Raw genomic sequence first — 18,952 nt, 5'->3', positions numbered from 1 at the left:
TTCTCTGGAGAGCTGCCTACACCCTTGCAGAACTTATCTTTGTTGGAGACATTAGATCTTGGAAAAACAGATTAACGGGTAGAATTCCACAATGGATTGGAGAAGGTTTTCAAAATATAAGTATTCTTAGCTTGAGGTCGAATGCATTTTTTGGAGAACTTCCATTGGCGCTCTCAAATTTAAGCTCAATTCGGCTCATAGACTTTGCAGGAAATCAGTTAAGTGGCAGCATACCTGCTAGTTTGGGAAATCTCAAAGCTATGACCCAAGTTCACAACCATAACCATTCTCGCTTATATGGGGGTTTGAATGGCTATTATGAGGAAAATTTTGTTGTAACCACGAAAAACCAGCATCTGGAATTCACCAAGAGCCCCTCCCTTGTAATCAGCTTAGATCTCTCGGGAAATAATTTGAATGGAGATCTTCCTGGAGAGATAACAAATTTGTTGGGCGTAGTGTTTCTGAACTTGTCCAGAAACCATATCAGTGGACACATTCCCGAAAGCATTTCGAGGTTGAGACAATTGTCATCACTTGATCTCTCACACAATAAGTTTTCAGGTGCTATTCCTCAAAGTTTGGGATCACTCTCATTTTTGGGGTATCTGAACCTGTCGGACAATGACTTCACTGGTAAGATTCCCCACAAAGATCAAATGATCACTTTCAGTGCATCCTCTTATGTTGGAAATCATGGCCTTTGTGGTAGTCCACTTGATGTAAAATGTCCAGGTGATGAAGACGCTGATGATACAGATAAGGGATCGACTATTCACAAGGATAATAGTAATGGAGGAAGCTATAGATAGTTGGTTTTACCTGAGTGTTGGATTGGGATTTGCAGCAGGAATTATTGTTCCTTCTCTGGTAGTGTCAATGAGAAAGTCTTGGAGTGTGGGCTACTTTGATGCTGTGGAAAAAGTTTCTGAAAGAATACTATATTTGTGGTTAAAATATAGAACCATGCAGCAGAGGAATAGAGAACATCAGCATAGAAGATAAGTATATGTTTTCTTTCTTGAATTTATTACCTTTATCATTGATTTACTTTTCGGATTAAATTCCAGTACTTCCATTATGTTGAAATCAAAGACATGTGATTGAATAATGGTGGAAATGCATGCATGTAGTTATTACCTTCTTTTTTTTATTTTTTATTTTTTTAATCCCTTTTTGTTATAGCCATTTTATTCAGAAAAAGAAGTAAAAGTTTGTGAAGAGCAATCAAAGACCATGATACTAGCTTTTGCTTCAATTTTTATATTAGTATCAACAGAGTAAGTTGGGTTTCATATATGTAAATAGTTGCTAATTCATATATATAAGTAGTTGTTAACTGTATAATGTATATCTTTTATTTTCAAGTGATAGTTTGATAATGAATCTGAGACGATGATTCTCTACGCTTGTGTGTGCATTTTGTACCCACTGTAACATTTTTTTTTTCGAACTGATATTTGGACCATATACAGAATTATTATTGATTACCTCTTTATTGTTGTTGTTTACAGGCTCAATACCCTTGATCACAAAATTACGGAGAGAATGGCAGTTTCTGTATTCAGAATTTCTTTCTTAATAGACAATCTTTATTTAGTGGGGTTTGATGTGCTATGCATTTAACTTTTGCTTGCTTGATCAAATAAATAAGCCTTGTATATTCAGATTATCTTTCTTAATATATAATCTTTGTTTAGTGGAAGTTTGATATGCTATGTATTCAACTTTTTCTTAGGTAATCAAATAAATAAGCCTTTTATTCAGATGGTAGAAGATAATTAAAACCCAAAAAACTTGGCTTTTCTTGACAACATGTAGTTTTGTTATTGCAATTTTAAATTTGCATCTACTTGATAGAAAACAAAACCCATGTCTCTTAAAATTAGAGGCTGGAGGACAAAATTGTGTAATAGATTATCTACATATTTTTGGTTGACACAAATATTTACAACCCTGACAAGAATTCTGGAGTCCAACAAATTTCCTCTGTTTTTAATTGGCCCTACAATCAGCAAGTGTTTATAATTGGGGGCAATGCAAGAGTACCAGATAATAAAATTTAAACATATTTAATAAGCAAAAGTTTGGCAATTACTTGAATTCAACATGAATGTACATAGATTCTAACAATCTGCTAGTCATTCACATAAACTCAGATAAGTTGGCATCCAAAATTTAGTAAACGAATTTGATACTTTTAAGATTTCTTTTAATGATTTTGAATAGTACTCTGCTTAGCATTATCGTAACTCCATATTAAAGAGATTGTATTTTATAGCTAATTATATACAAGAAGGCAAACAACTTTTATGAACTATTTTACCAAATTTGATGTAGGTCAAAATAGAATTGCAGCAATTAATATGGATATATATGGCTGTGGATTACTTATTTTTTTCATTTAAAAAAAAAAAAGAAGGAAAAATTGCAGAGTTGAACCATGGTCAATTATTATTGAAGGGTCGAAAAATGGATAGAATGAGTAGAGTTTTTTCTTAAAAAGTATTCTTTTTGTAGTCGCCAACTCAGTCTTGTTATACACAAGTAGTACAGCAAGACTAAGTGTGTTAATTCTTTGTAAGCAATATACATGTCTTTTATTTCAATTTTTTTTTTGTTACTTTGATTATTATTTTTGTTTCGGTTTCTTTTTCTCTTTTTTCCCCCCCATTTATTTATTTCTTCTGGTGTAATTGTCTTCAAATAAAGACTCTTATATGTAAAAAAGTTTTGCATCATTTTTACGTTTTGACTAACGAAAAAAAAAAAAAAATATTTTGAAGTAATGAACATGTGTGTACAGAGTTTTAAACGGTAAGGTTTGAGAAACATAGAAGGACAAAGATGTGAAGTCCTATATCGGTTGGAAAGGGGAACGAAGCATGCCATATAAGTGGGTGTGGATACCTTTCCCGTACGACGAGTTTTGATAAAACCTTGAGGGTTGGGTTGTAAGAGGATTCTCCGGGTCCAAAGAGTACAATATCGGACACGGATAGTCTGGGCTGTTACATATGGTATCAGAGCCAGTACCCGGATCGCTGTGCTAGCGAGGACACTGGCCCCGAAGGAGGGAGGATTGTGAAGTCCCTCCCACATCGGTTAGAAAGGGGAGCGAAATATGCCATATAAATGGGTGTGGATAAGAGCGAAGTATGCCATATAAATGGGTGTGGATAAGCATGCCATATAAGTGTGGGAGCGAAGCATGCCATATAAATGGGTGTGGATAAGCATGCCATATAAGTGGGTGTGGATATCTTTCTCGTACGACGCATTTTGACAAAACCTTAAAGGCTGGGTTGTAAGAGGATGCGTTTTGATAAAACCTTGAAGGCTGAGTTGGAGCGAAGCATGCCATATAAATGGGTGTGGATAGGAGTGAAGCATGCTATATAAGTGGGTGTGGATACCTTTCTTGTATAAGTGGGTGTGGATAAGCATGCCATATAAGTGGGTGTGGATACCTTTCTCGTACGACGCGTTTTGACAAAACCTTGAAGGCTAGGTTATAAGAGGATGCGTTTTGACAAAACCTTGAAGGCTGGGTTGTAAGAGGATGCGTTTTGACAAAACCTTGAAGGCTGGGTTGGAGCGAAGCATGCCATATAAGTAGGTGTGGATAGGAGCGAAGCATGCCATATAAGTGGATGTGGATACCTTTCTCGTATAAGTGGGTGTGGATAAGCATGCCATATAAGTGGGTGTGGATACCTTTCTCGTACGACGCGTTTTGACAAAACCTTGAAGGCTGGATTGTAAGAGGATGCATTTTGACAAAACCTTGAAGGTTGGGTTGGAGCGAAGCATGCCATATAAGTGGGTATGAATAAGCATGCCATATAAGTGGGTGTGGATACCTTTCTCGTACGACTCGTTTTGACAAAACCTTGTAGGCTGGGTTGTAAGAGGATGCGTTTTAACAAAACCTTGAAGGCCGGGTTGGAGCGAAACATGCCATATAAGTGGGTGTGGATAGGACGAAGCATGCCATATAAGTGTGTGTGGATAAGCATGCCATATAAGTGGGTGTGGATACCTTTCTTGTACGACGCATTTTGACAAAACCTTAAAGGCTGGGTTGTAAGAGGATGCATTTTGACAAAAGCTTGAAGGCTGGGTTGAAGTGAAGCATGCCATATAAGTGAGTATGGATACCTTTCTCGTACGATGCATTTTGACAAAACCTTGAAGGTTGGGTTGTAAGAGGATGAGTTTTGACAAAACCTTGAAGGCTTGGTTATTCTTAGATTCCCCAGGTCCAAAGAAAACAATATCGGACGCGGGTGGTTAGGACTGTTACAAAAATCTTTTGGGGTTTGAAATAGGGAATGTAGAATATTGGATGAAAACCAGGAAAAAAAAAAAAGGCTTAATGACTATAAAATATCATTTACATTTTAAGTGACAACTTTCTTGAAAAAATTATTGCCTTTTTCTTATTTTTTTTGTTTTCAAATAGTAACACTACTATTTCTCACGCAATTAGCTAAAGTCATTGAAAGATAGTTTATGATAAAGAGAGTTTACTTGCTGGCTATATAATGAATGCTTAAACAAATATTGGGGATTTAGAATAAAAATTTGAAGGTAATTTTAAATTTCAACATATATATTGTTGAAAAACAACACTGAAATTCCATCTATACTCCAAGTGTAAACATATATTTACGTTATCATGAAACTCTACCTCAAAAGTCATGAAATGAGACTATACATGGCTTACTCGTTAGATTTATTATTATTTTTTTATCTTTTTGTTTGGAAGTTGTTCTGATCTTTCCCTTCGTTCTTATTTCCAATAGCTACTAAAGTTCTCGTGTATGAAATAAAAACCTTCCTCTTCACTAGAATGCATTATATATTGAAATTCAATGGATGGTTTGTGACTTATAGATTTATGGTCTTCCCCTCGAAGCCATTCTCATAGGCTTATCCGTCCCTCGAACTAGGCTTCTTGACAATGCATTTCTAATTGGTAAATTTAGCGGGTGTTTATGATCCAACTTGGTCAATTTGTTTCCAAGTATATGATATGATCAAGGTCTTCTATCTATATAGATTTTGAAAATACTATAAAATTATCTTTGTTTTCTAATATAGTGAAGGAAATGTATTCTAATAAGTGGAAGACAAAAATGAAATGTACTTATTGAAATTGAATTTATTACGACTGAATTAAACCAAGTGCATACACTTGAAAAAACAAATATTGGGATTTAGAATGGAAATTTAAAAGTAATTTTAAATATCAACATAAATATGTTTTAAAAAACAACATTCAAATTCCGTCTATACTAGTATAAATATATTACAGTATCATGAAATTCTGACTCATAAGTCGTTAAATGAGTCCATACTTGGTTGCTCATTAAATTCAACTTTTCTATTTTTATCCTTTTGTTGGTTGGAAGTGTTTTGATATTTTCCTTTGCTCTTACTTCCAAAAGCAATTAAACTCATTTTGTGTACGAAATTAAAAATTTCTTCTCCACCAGAATGCATTATATATTGAAATTTAGTGGACGGTTTGTGGCTTACAGATTTAGTGGTCTTCCCCAAGATGCCATTCTCATAGACCTTTCCCCTCGACTAGGCTTTTTGACAGTGCATTTCTCAAAGCTAAATTGAGGGGGTGTTTATTATCCATCTTAGTCTATATAACCATTAGATCAACGTCTTCTGTATAAAATTTGAAAATTAAGTGGTAGTTTGATTATGTTATTTTATAAACAAACTATAAAAAGCCAACCCAACATGGAGTCAAATTGTCAAAAATGTATTCTATTAGTGAAGTACAAAAAATGAAATGTAATTATTGAAATTCAATTTATTACAAATGAATGAAACCAAGTATGTTGAAGAAAAATAAAAATTTCAAAAGCTCCCCCCCTTATTTTGTCTTTTTCTCCACTCTCTCTCTTCCCATCTTCATCTATCTACTTACTTTCTCTTTTCATTTTTATCTCTGTTTTCCCCCCCATTTGTATACTTCTAGCATTCTGTCTCTACTTTTATCAAATGCACTCTTTACTTTTTTTCCCCTCAACATCTTTCCTATCTACATTTTTGTCTCCACTCTCTCTTTTAATTTCTCTCTGATTCACATTTCTTTCTACTTATCTTTCACCTTTTCACCACTTTCCTCCAAAAACAATCTCGACACTTTTCACTACTTTCTCCATAGATCTCTAATCTTATATAATCTTTTAAACTTTCTATTGCCACCTTTTTACCCTACACTTTTTATACTACATTCTCTTCTAATCACTCTAGCTCCTTATTCTAGTTGCTTTCTCCTTTTGGCTATTGCAACAAAGTAAATCATTTAATCCACAAACTGTCAATGCTTTCCTGTACATTCTACTTTGTGTCCTTAATTATATGAATTAATTATGAGTATTTCATTCATTGTCACTATGCATTCTTTTGGATAATTTTTTAAGGTAAACTTTTCTTTTCTCGTATATTTCTATCTATGTTGATAGTTACTACATGTGTATGAAAGTCTTTTATCAAGTTACTGTTTTTTAAGTTAAACTCTAGTTTCCTACTTATATAGTAATTATAGTGGTAATAACGCTACGTATTCTCCTCGATAAATTTTTTAAAGTAAATTTTCTTTTCTAATACATTATTATTAATTATCTATGTTGATAATTATTATATGCAAGTCTTTTATCCAATAACTATTGTTAAGGTAATTATTCTTAGTTTCTATTTACTATTAAGTTTATACGTGAATATATCTAATAGTTTTTTTTTTTTTTAAATTTGTACTAGAAAAACTTTAAAGAAGAAAAAGAAAGAAAACTTAAATATTAAATTATCTAATAGTTTTAAGTTTTTTTTACTACTATTTTCTTAATAATTATTACAAGTAATGAAAGAATTTACCTGAAGTTTTTTTTTTTTCTTTATAAGTTTTTTAATTCCATTAAAAATGTAAACTATACGCTTTTTTTTTTCGAAAGAATTGTAAACTATACTTAGATTATGAATATTTTACTGAGAGAATAACAATATATATTAAAATTTAACAATATAAAATTAAAAACCATATCAAAATTTTGTTAATTTCTTGTTTTATCTAAGTTAACTAATTTCTTTACATTTCTTAAAATGTGTTTCTAATTTCTTATTAAGTTTTTTGTTTTATTTTGTTTTTATGCCTATTTTAGGTTGTTTTACTAATTTACTTAAATGTTCTTTTTGCACATCTAATCGTTTATTAATTTCTTATTTGTTTAATGGTTGGTTTCTTCAATGAGTTCATTTTGCTATTTGTTTATAGTGAAAGTATAGCTCCTTTTTTTCTTTCTTTCTTTATTTTTTTTTCTTTCACATTTAATTTTTTTAAGGACATATCAAAACTAAGCATTGATATCATGTGGAATAAATAATTTACCCTATGGCTATAACTTCAGGTTGAAAGTAAACTAGACATAAAGAGCACAAAGAAATTAGTAAAAGAAAATAGAAAAGAAAGTTGAGAGAAAAAAAAAAGGCAGCAAGAGAAAGTTTAAAGAAACAGAGAAGAAAACTAGGAAGAAAGTAGTAAGGTGTTGCGAAAGAAAATAGAGAAAAAAATGGAGAAAAGTATAAAGAAAAAGCAGTGAGAAAAAGTAAAGAGATAACAAAAAAAAAAAAAAAAGAAAGTAAAGAAAAAACAAAATAGAGAAAGCAAGTCAAGAGAGAAAGCATTGAGAAAGAAGAGAGGGAAAAGCAGAAAAAGAAATGCAGGGATAGAAACAGAGAGGAATTCAAGTGAGAAAAATTGAAAGGGAAAGGAAGCAAATGAGAGATAAGAAGCGAGACACACAAAGCAAACCAACCCACACAAGAGGGAAGAGAACTTTAAGCAAATGTCACATAGATCATCACTTACAGTTTTTGAAACATGACTAATAAATACGAGATTCTTATTTTTTGAGAGGTCATAGATCAATTAAGGCACAAAACGACAAGCAAAATTCTCTATACCTTTGCAAAGTAAGTATATGCATTACGCATGCTTGAATGTAACGTTCTGTCCTTGCCAACAAACATTCAGACACTTTCTCTGGAGTTAAACAATCCATTGTCCATTCAGATGCCTTTCGGATCTTCACATTAGTTTCCCCATCCAAATTTGAATTCAGAAACTGAGAATTAGGAAGATTAGGTGGATTTAATCATGGTATACATCATAATAGAAAACAACCTTACTCTTAAAAATATTAAAAGAGAAAAAAAGACAAGAGGATACTCCATGTAGCAGACACCATCAGGGGGATTTGGACTAGTAGCAAGAGAAAACAAACCGGGAGGAAAGCCTGCAACCATTGGCAAGTACTATACTCTTGTTTGGAATATTATTATTATCTTTTCTTTCCAGAGAAAGACAAGGATTCTCAGCCTGAGAAGTTCGTAATTTAGAAATATAATAACGGCTAGAAACGAATGTAAGAAAATATTACCGTTCCTAAATTTGAATTTTTCTTACCGTTGGTTTTTCAAAATTCAAATTATTATTTTATTATTATTATTATTTTTCTCGATCGCTCTCCTAACCCAAGTGGCATTGGGTTACACTCTGGGTCAGCTGAAAATTGGGCTTGAACTTTCAGCCTGTATATGCCAAATTTCAGCCCAGCTTATTAAAACTTTACGTTTGGGATTTTTTTTTTATTTTATTTTTTTTTTTGCGTAAAAAATTTTACATTTCTAATAAATGGAAAATGAGGAGGAATATCCCTTAACTTTATAATCTCCATATTATGCTCAACACTAATTAATATCAAAAATATATATTTTTTTTATCAATTTAATTTTTTTACAATATATTCTTCTCTGCTTTTATACCATATTTTTTTCAAATAAATATTGATGATAACCATTTTAATTTTTTGGGACAAAAATTTCAAAAGGAATGTTGAAAATTATTTGTTTATGTAATAAAATTACATTTTTATACTAACAAATAAACAATACAAAAATACTAAGTTAGTATTTAAACTTCTCAAATACTAAGCTTAGTGGTGCAGTTCCTCCACGTTTAAGAAACCTCTCTGGCTTGCACAAGATATTAATCACTCTGTGAAATATCATTATTAACGTAAGCCATTTTGTGGAATAAATTGCAAGAAAATTTGGAAAAATGAAGCTGATGCTTAATATTTTCTATGCTAAACAAGTAGTATGGACTTGCTAGTGACAATTTTTGTTATACTTTATTCTTTTCTGCATAAAAGCTGGCAGAGAAGTTCAAGCTGAGGATAAAATATTTAACATCAATATCAGGTAACAGACACGGTTGCATTATCACATGGAATTTTCTGAATGGCTTCCTTATTGACTTTCTAAGAAGATATTGTGAAAGAAGTAGGTATTTGTGCTACTCACCAAATGTAAAATTGTCCAGGTGACAATAATGGCTTAGCAAAGGATCATGTGGAAAGGAAATTGTGTCGTGTCATATGATGTTTGTATTAAATTTTACTCATTTAAATATAATCTGTTAAAGTAATGGATGCCAAAGATATTCATATTTAAACTTATCATTTAATTTAATAGGTTATTCGTTACCTAATATGTTAACACGTTAAGCTTTTTCAATAGATATGGATTAACAACAAACATATCATCTATTTGATCTGTTTGATCTTTATATTTCATATTATATTCTTTAAACAATTTTTTTACCACAGAAAAATCAGGTGGTCTCTGGACCACATTTCTCTACAAAGTTCTATCTAAATTTAAACAAGTGGCAAAAATTAGCTGATTAGGGCTTAAATTTTTTTGCCCCCCATTTTTCCACTTGAAATTTCTCTTCATTAAAAATTTTTCTCCAGTTAAATGTTTGGAAATGTTTTTTCCTATTTGCCGAGTAAAAATTTCTATGTTTAATTTTTTCTTCCATTTATTTTTTTAGTTTGTTTTTTCAATATTTAACACCTAAAAATAATTTTTCCAAATTTAATAATTTTTTTCCCAATACAATTTTTTTTTTTCTATTTTGATTTGGCTTATTTGGCTGGTTCAAATTCTAGTCAAATAAATTTTATAACACTTGTCAAAATTTGAATGGAGGAACTTTGTAGAGGTGGGCCAAGGACTTTTCCCTTTTTACTAAATATTTGTCAATATATGGCTTGTTAAATGTAGTCCTTGCTCCTTAAAATACAAACAGATACTTATATTATGGCCTACAGTCTGCAGAGTGACGACTGTACATGTAAAACGCTTTCATGACTTATGATCAAATTGTAAAATGATTCGTTAAACAAAAATATTGTTGTCTTCTACCATCTTCAGTTCATTTTATAATTTTCCACTCAATTTATGCTGTCATTACTTATGATCAACATGCTTTGCATTGCTGATGAGAACACAGTTTTATAGACAATATAGTTTTTCTTCCTTAATAATGCCTTCTTAGTGGGGTTGGTATCTAATTTATCAAATATTCAATGATTTAAATAATCCGTTTAGCTTTGTTGTTATTTCCACATTAATTAAAGAGATAGTATTTTACAGCTAATATTGAGGAAGACAAATAACTTTTATGATCTTATTCTACCAAAAATTCGACCAGGTAAAAGTTGAAATTAAGTAGTAATTAATTAGCATGGATATATATATATATATATAGCTGTTAGTCACTCATCTTTAAAAAATTGAAGAGATGTTGGATGGTAGTGGTCTATAATTGAAAGGTGGTGAAACGGGAACATTTTTATATGTTAAGCTACTGTGAAAGGTAAAAAGCTAGATGATTATTTTATGGTCAAAATCCTTAAGACACGCTTCAAATTTCATGCCATAAACTATAGAATACTTTTTAAATCAAATGCTGGGCCTGTTTTCTCCCCCAAAAATCACTCTGTGGAACTTTCCTAATCTCTTCTATCTGATATAGATCTTGCTACCAAAACTAACAGAAATCAAATTTCTATGGTAGAAGACTTGGTGTTTGATTTCTTTATCCATTGTTTTTCTTTATTTTCTAATCTGTACTATAAAGATAACTACAGATTCAAGCATTATTCATGTTAAAAATAAAAAAGAAAAAAAAAAAGAGAGAAAGATGGGAGAGAACATACAGAACACACAAAAATTTGCTGAAAATCAAAAGAGAGCAAATTTTAAAATTAATTTGTAAAGAAGGAAAAGAGAGAAAGCTGGTTTGCATTGTAGAGTCAAAAGTTAAGGATGCAAAAATTCCAACTATTATTACAAATGTCACCATTAAAGTAAGCCTTTTGTGGAATAAATTTGAACAAATTTGGAGAAAAAATGAAGCTGATGATCACCATTATCTATTAAACAAGTAAATGACTTGCTTTGTAGCTATTTTTGTTATAGTTTATTCTCGCCTGCGACAAATAGAGATAAGAAGAAACAAATTTGTATACCAAAATCAGGCAGAGAAAATGCTTTATCACCAACTTGATAAAGAGACATACCTGCCTTGAGATTCAATCTCTATTTGATTATATGTTTAATATAATATATACGCTTTTCATCAAATACTAAACAATGAATACTTTTTATATAATTTTACAATACTAGATTTCCATAGACTTTTTATCATGCATGGTTGAAATATAGAAAAGAAATAACAAAGAACTTGCAGAGATTATCATTGAATTACCTGTGAATAATTTTTAGCTTCATTACCTAGCTGTAGAATTGTATAATGAAGAAATCTATTTTGCGAACATATAATGTGGAAAGGCATGCACAACTTTACCTTATACCTAAATATATATATTTCTTTTTCCATATATTTGAACAATTTTTAACTATATTTTGCTTTAAGACTATGGAAAATCTGAAAAGGAAAAACAACGAAAAAGGAAGCACTAACAAGAGTATCTATATTCCAGCGATGGGAAGGACTAACTAGCTTTACATGATCATAACTTTCTCTGTGGCTTCTTCAAAAGTGGATCATTTTTTGGTTTATCATTGAATTCAACTTTTCTATATTTTCATCTTTTTGTTAGTTGAAAGTCTGTTCTTACGAAAGCTTCTTATATTCCTCTTCACCAAAACCCGGTTTACATTTCAATTTTATGGTTTCTGCTGGCATAAAGCTTGTACCTCTGATGGAAACAAGTATAGGTCTTCCATTAATGTTACTAATTCTCTGATTCAATGAAACTTTAGCAAAAGTTATTACTTTAAAGCACATTACAGTGATGAGAATCAATCCACTTATCCAGTTTTAGATTTTATAATATGTTTCAGAATTTGATAGTAAAGAAGAGAGCTCTGCTCAAATCCGCTTAATACTTGCAGTTGGATGAAACTCGTTAAAATCATTAGAATGCATATCCACTTTGTCAAATTTCTATTTTGCAGTGGGAAACTCTTATTTTGTTTTGCTTTGTGGTATTAAAAAAACACAATTAGAGAACAATGGAAGAGAATGTGAATGAGAAATATACAAGTAAAATTTGATTGGAAAGACCCCTCAATTAAATGCAAAAGAATTTGAGATTTAAATAAATAAAAGGTGCTTAAGTTAGTGTATTTTTTATCTATGGGATTCGTGAAATTTCTTTATAGGATGGACCACAAAACTATGTCGGGGTATTCCTAATCTCTACTATTTGATATGGATCTTGTCCACTAGTGTAACAGAAGTGGCATTTCTATGGTAGAAAATTTGCTGTTTAATTTTTTATGAATTTTTTTTCTTTATTTTTTAATTTGTACTATAGACAAAACTACAGTATGAACCAAGTTTGCGGAAAATTAAACTTGGAAAAAAGAACAAAGGAAAAGAAAAGAGAGGGGGGGGGGGGGGGGGGGGGAGAGAGAGAGAGAGAGAGAGAGAATACATAGAACCAAAAGTTTGCAGAAAATCAAAAGAGAGAACATTTAAAAATTTGCAGACCAAGAAAAGAAAGAAAGCAGGTTTGAAGAATCAAATGCTAAGGATGCCACAAATTCAAACTATTATTTCAACTGTCAAAATTAAAGAAAGCTTTTTGTGGAATAAATTTCTAAAATTTTGGAAGGAAAAAAAAAAAAAAAAATCAAGCTGATGGTTGTTAAAGTTTAATATTGTCCGCCATAAAGAAAGCTAAGAAGAAAGAAATTCGTATATCAATATCAGGTAGAGAAAATTGCGCTTTATCTCTAACTTGCTATAGAGACTTAGTTCCCTTGAGGGTCACTCTCTATTTGACTATATATGTACAGTAATACATGCACTTTTCAAAAAATATTAGAGAATGATCAACTTTCATCAAGTTTGCAATGCTAGATTCCCATGACTTTCATCATGCATGATTGCAATGTAGAAGGGAAACATGTCACCTTTTTATATTGAAGCTGTAGAGAAAAGATCATGACTGATTGGTGGAAACGTAGAATATCAATTTAACAGACAACTTGCAGAGATCGTTATTTACAAGTGAAGTATATAGCCTTAAAAGAAAAAAGAAAAGCTTTTTTTCCTACTTGTAGAAATAATATCATGAAGAAATCTGTTATATGAATAGATAATGTGAAAAGGCATGCATAGCTTTGCTTTATACCTATAAGTAATTTCCATACATTTAAACAGTTTTTAACTATATTTTATTTTGAGACTGAGAAATCCGATGGGAAAAATGAATGGTTAGCTTTACATTATCATGGCTTTAACTGTGGCTTTCCTAATCTCTTCTATTTGATATGGATCTTGTTACCAAAAGTAACAGAAATGGTATTTCCATGATAGAAAGATTTGGTATTTGATTTCTTTATCCATTTTTTTTTTTTAATTTTCTGATTTGTACTACAAAGAAAACTACAGTTAATATGATTGGTGTTTAAACCAAGCAAAAGAGGTTGGGGAAAAAAATTTAAAATTAAGAGAGAGAGAGAGAGAGAGAGAGAGAGAGAGAGAGAGAGAGAGAGAGAGTGTAAAGAACACACAAAGTTTGCAGAAAATCAAAAGAAAGCAAATTTTAAAATTTGCAGAGAAAAAAAAGAGAGAAACCAGGTTTGAACAATCAAAATCTAAGGATACAACATAATCAAACTATTATTCCAAATGTCATTATTAAACAACACTTTTCAAATATCATACTATAAAATACAGCAGGCTTTAAAAGATACATCTGTTTACTCTTTTAATCAAATGCTGTACAGTTTTTTTCTCCCACTAAAACACTCTCTGGAATCTCATTATTAAAATAAGCCGGCTTTCTGAAATAAATCACAACAAATTTTGGAAAATTGAAGCTGATCTTCATTATTACCTTATTAAATAAGTAATATGGACTTCTCATTGTAACCATTTTTGTTAGAGTTTATTGTTTTCTGCATAAAATCAGGCAAAGAACTACGTAAGAATAAAAAAATTTACATGAATATCAGGTACACAACAATAGCATTATCACATGGCATTTTATTTGTGGTTTCCTAACAGAGAGACAGCTTGAGTGTTGGATTTAAATTTTCACATTGGCAATGAGAAAATATTTGAATGAAACCTACTTTAGTTTATATTATATCTTAGACTTCAGTGTTGAAAGGCAAAAATCCTACTATAGAATGCTTTAAAGGTTCCTTCTATTTGCCCTTTGTTTTAATCATAAGCTGTGTCTGTTTGCTTCCACTAAATCACTCAGTGAGGCTTTCCAAATCTATTCTGTTTACATAGATATAAAGAGAGAAAAAGCTGGTTTGAAGAATCAAAATGTATAAATGGTGCAACTAATTTCAAATATATGCAAAATGTCACCATTAAAGTAAGCTTTTTGTCGAATAAATGGCAACAAATTTGGAAAAAAGAAGCTGATGATCATTAGTATCTGCGTTAAAGAAGTAATATAGATTTGATTGTAGTCATTTTTGCTATAGTTTATTATTTTCTGATTAAAAGCTTGAGAGATCACTCACCGAGAGAGCTTTTTCTCAGTGGTTCCCTCATTGGCTTGAAAATTCGACCTGCTTGTCTCCAAATTCGGTAATGAGTCTATACCATTTGTTATCACCGTGTAATGCTGAACCACAGTCCATTTAGCAATTTTATATTATTAATCAGCACTAACTTTTTCAAGAATAAATACGACTACTTTTGCATGCTTTGAATACAAAGTTTCTTCTTCCTCTTCACTAGAACAAAATTTATACTCTTGAAATTTTGTTTATGGTTTCTTGCAAAAAGGTTTTACCTATGATGGAAACAATTAGAGGTCTCCCATTAATGTTACTGATTTTCTGCTTTTCAATCATAGGTGAATTTCTTCCCAACACTGATGCTGAGACGATGAATTGCTTGAAGTCGGACCGAGAAGCTCTAATTGACTTCAAGAACGGTCTTCATGATCCTGAAAACTGGCTTTCTTCATGGAAGGCAAGCAACTGCTGTCAATGGCGGGGAATAACCTGTGAGAACACTACTGGAGCTGTTATTGCAGTTGATCTTCATAATCCTCATCTGCAAGATTTTGATTCTTCTGGCAGGTATGAACTCGGGAGCTTCAGTGGGGAAATTAGACCTTCATTAACAAAACTGAAGTCCTTAAGGCATTTGGACTTGAGTTTCAACACATTCGATGACAACCCAATTCCTGAATTTTTTGGATCTTTTAAAAATTTGCAATATCTAAACCTCTCAAATGCTGGGTTTAGTGGTCCAGTTCCTCCAAATTTAGGAAACTTGTCTAGCTTGCAGTATCTTGATCTCGAGTCTTTGAGTTTACTTGTTGATAATCTTGCATGGGTAAAAGGTCTTGTCTCTCTAAAGCATCTTGTGATGAATGAAGTTGATCTTTCAGAGGTAGGATCAGACTGGATAAAGTCCCTGACCAAGCTCCCATTCTTAACTGAGTTGCATCTATCTGATTGTAGTTTATCTGGTACCATTCCACCTCTCATCTATGTAAATTTAACTTCTCTTGTTGTCCTAGATCTCAGTTACAACAAGTTGAATTCAAAAATACCTAATTGGCTTGTCAATGTTACCAGCCTTGTTGCTTTTGATATAACCTTAAATAACTTCTTTGGAAGAATCCCACTTGGTTTTAGCAACCTTCCTAATTTGCAGAGTTTAATTCTTAGTAGTAACTACAATCTTACAGCAAGTTGCTATCAATTGCTTAGAGGAAGATGGGAGAAGATAAGAGTTCTTGATTTAGGGGGAAATAAACTACATGGGAATCTTCCTGCTTCCGTTGGAAACATGACATTTCTCACCTACTTGAATCTTGGTTCCAATAAAGTTGAGGGTGAGATTCCAAGCTCTATTGGAAAACTCTGCAACCTGATGCATTTCTTAATGTCAGGTAATAACTTGACTGGAACTTTACCTGAATTCCTTGAAGGAATAGAAAATTGCCTTTCTAAAAGGCCACTGGCTAGTCTGTTAAACTTGGACTTGTCACAAAATCACTTGGTTGGTAAATTACCACAATGGCTTAGTCAGCTCAAGAGTCTCGTTGTTCTTAGTCTGGCAAGGAATGAGCTAAACGGAACTTTGCCAGAAAGTTTGGGACAACTTCCTGATTTGTCTTATCTCGATGTTTCTTCCAATAATTTGATGGGTATAGTTACTGAAACACATTTTTCAAAGCTAGGGAAGCTAAACCTTTTGTATCTATCTTCGAACTCTTTCACCGTGAATATCAGTTCCAGTTGGGTTCCCCCATTCCAACTCTGGTATCTTGATATGCATTCATGCCATTTGGGTCCTTCATTTCCTGCGTGGCTTAAGTCACAAAAGCAAGTCATAACTTTGGATTTCTCAGATGCTAACATTTCTGGCTCCATACCCAACTGGTTTTGGGAACATTCCTCTAGCCTTTTATGGTTGAATGTTTCTTATAATCTGTTAGAAGGTCGTCTACCAAGTCCACTAAACTTAGCTTCAAATGCAGTGGTTGATTTCAGCTCAAACCTCTTCAAAGGGTCCATTCCTCTTTCAGCCGGCAAAATTTACTTTCTTGATGTCTCCAAAAATAAATTTTCTGGTATTATTCCAGATAACATAAGTGGTTCCTTGGTTTTCCTCTCTATTTCTGGAAACCAGATAAATGGAGAAATCCCAGCTTCTATAGGTAACAATCCTGGTCTTCAAGTCATTGATCTTTCTAATAACAACTTAACAGGAAGCATTCCATCAAGCTTTGCCAACTGTTTTTATATTAAAGCACTAGACCTCAGTAACAACAATTTGTCTGGAAAAATCCCTGCCATCATAGGTTACCTAAGTTTGCTTCAAACATTGCACCTAAATGACAATAAGTTCTCCGGAGTGATCCCGTCATCTTTCCAGAACTTAGCAAGTTTGGAGACACTGGATCTTGGAAACAACAGATTAATTGGTAGAATTCCACCATGGATTGGGAAAGGTTTCGAAAGACTGAGAATTCTTAGCTTGAGAGCCAATGCATTTTCAGGAGAACTTCCACCAGTGCTATCAAATTTAAGTTCGATACAAGTTTTGGACCTGGCAAGAAATCAGTTCCATGGCGGCATTCCAGCTAGTTTTGGAGATTTCAAAGCTCTGAAACAAAAGCAAATCATAAACCATTATCTGCTTTATGGGATGTATGGGACTACCTATTATAAAGAAAAGTTTGTTGTAACTCTGAAAGACCAGTCTCAGAGTTTCAGCAAGATCCTCTCCCTTTTAGTTGGCATAGATCTCTCAGGAAATAATTTGAGTGGAGATCTTCCAAGAGAGATAACAAAATTGTCAGGTTTGGTGTTTCTGAACTTGTCCAGAAACCATATCAGCGGACACATTCCCGAAAGCATTTCAAAGTTGGAGCAATTGTCATCACTTGATCTCTCAAGTAATAAGTTCTCAGGTGCTATTCCTCGAACTTTGGCATCACTTTCATTTTTGGGGTTCCTTAATTTGTCAAACAATAACTTCTCTGGTAGGATCCCTTATACAGATCATATGTCAACTTTTGATGCACCTTCTTTTGCCGGAAACACTGGCCTTTGTGGCATTCCACTTGATGTAAAATGTCCAAGTGATGATGATGATGATGATGATGATCCAGAAAAGGGATTGACTACTCCAAAGGCTAATACAAGTGGTGACAGCTTTGTCGACAAATGGTTTTGCTTGAGCATTGGATTGGGATTTGCAGCAGGAATTCTTGTTCCTTATCTGGTAATCACGATGAAAGGGTCTTGGAGTGTAGCCTACTTCGATGCTGTTGAGAGAGTTTTTGATAGAATACTATATCTGTGGTTGAAATACAGAACCAGACAGCAGAGGAATCGAGGGAGTAACCAAAGAAGATGATAGTCTGTTTTCTTTCTTCACTTAGTTATCTAGAAATGCATACCCTGCTTTCTTTGTTACTGGTTTATGTCTTTGTTACTGGTTTATGTCAATTCATTTTACTTGTCAAAATCCCTTTTCACTCAATAGTTTTTCTATAGTTTCATTTTGAAATAGTATTACGTTTATTTGAAAATGTGCTTCCCATCTATGAACTATTACTTATGTATCATCTACATTTCGTGCTTCAAAGCATTTGTTTTTTCTTCTCTTTATTATTTTTTTTGCCTAGAAGGGAGGGAGGCATGTATTTTATTATATTTGAAAATCTCAATTTTTTTACGAGTAAAAGTTGTGAAGGTTTAGTGATGTGATGGTGGTCTAAGGAAAAGGTTTCTGTTCTTAACTTCAAGATGGAAAAGTGAGAAACCTCACCAAATTATTTGGTCCAAATATCCTAAAAGAGAAGAAAAGGTTTCATTTCTTTGGAAGTGAGTTTATGAAAAACTGTTTGAAGGCCTGAAGGAGAAAGGTTTCCTCAACACAGATAATGTATATAATTACAAAATATATCTACTCTTTTGTTTCACTTTCCCAGCCTTATTTAATTTGTTATTTTATATAAACGTTGTGTTCAAATCAATATTGAAGGAAATGATATGCAGCTATTTACCCAAAACAACAACCCAAAAAAAAAAAAAAAAAAAAAAAAAAGAAGAA

General features: G+C 32.4%; 1 protein-coding gene across 1 annotated transcript; it reads left to right on the top strand.

The window, feature by feature from the left end:
- Positions 1-15,118: 15,118 nt before the first annotated feature.
- On the top strand, positions 15,119-18,253 carry LOC132800680 (receptor-like protein EIX2). Its single transcript, XM_060814898.1, has one exon. It carries the CDS (start codon positions 15,140-15,142, stop codon positions 18,251-18,253), a length of 3,114 nt encoding a protein of 1,037 aa, XP_060670881.1. The 5' UTR covers positions 15,119-15,139.
- The last annotated feature ends 699 nt before the right edge of the window (positions 18,254-18,952 follow it).

Source organism: Ziziphus jujuba, chromosome 2, assembly GCF_031755915.1.
Source record: "Ziziphus jujuba cultivar Dongzao chromosome 2, ASM3175591v1".
Lineage (NCBI taxonomy): Eukaryota > Viridiplantae > Streptophyta > Magnoliopsida > Rosales > Rhamnaceae > Ziziphus > Ziziphus jujuba.
This window is presented reverse-complemented; position numbering and strand designations above follow the sequence as displayed.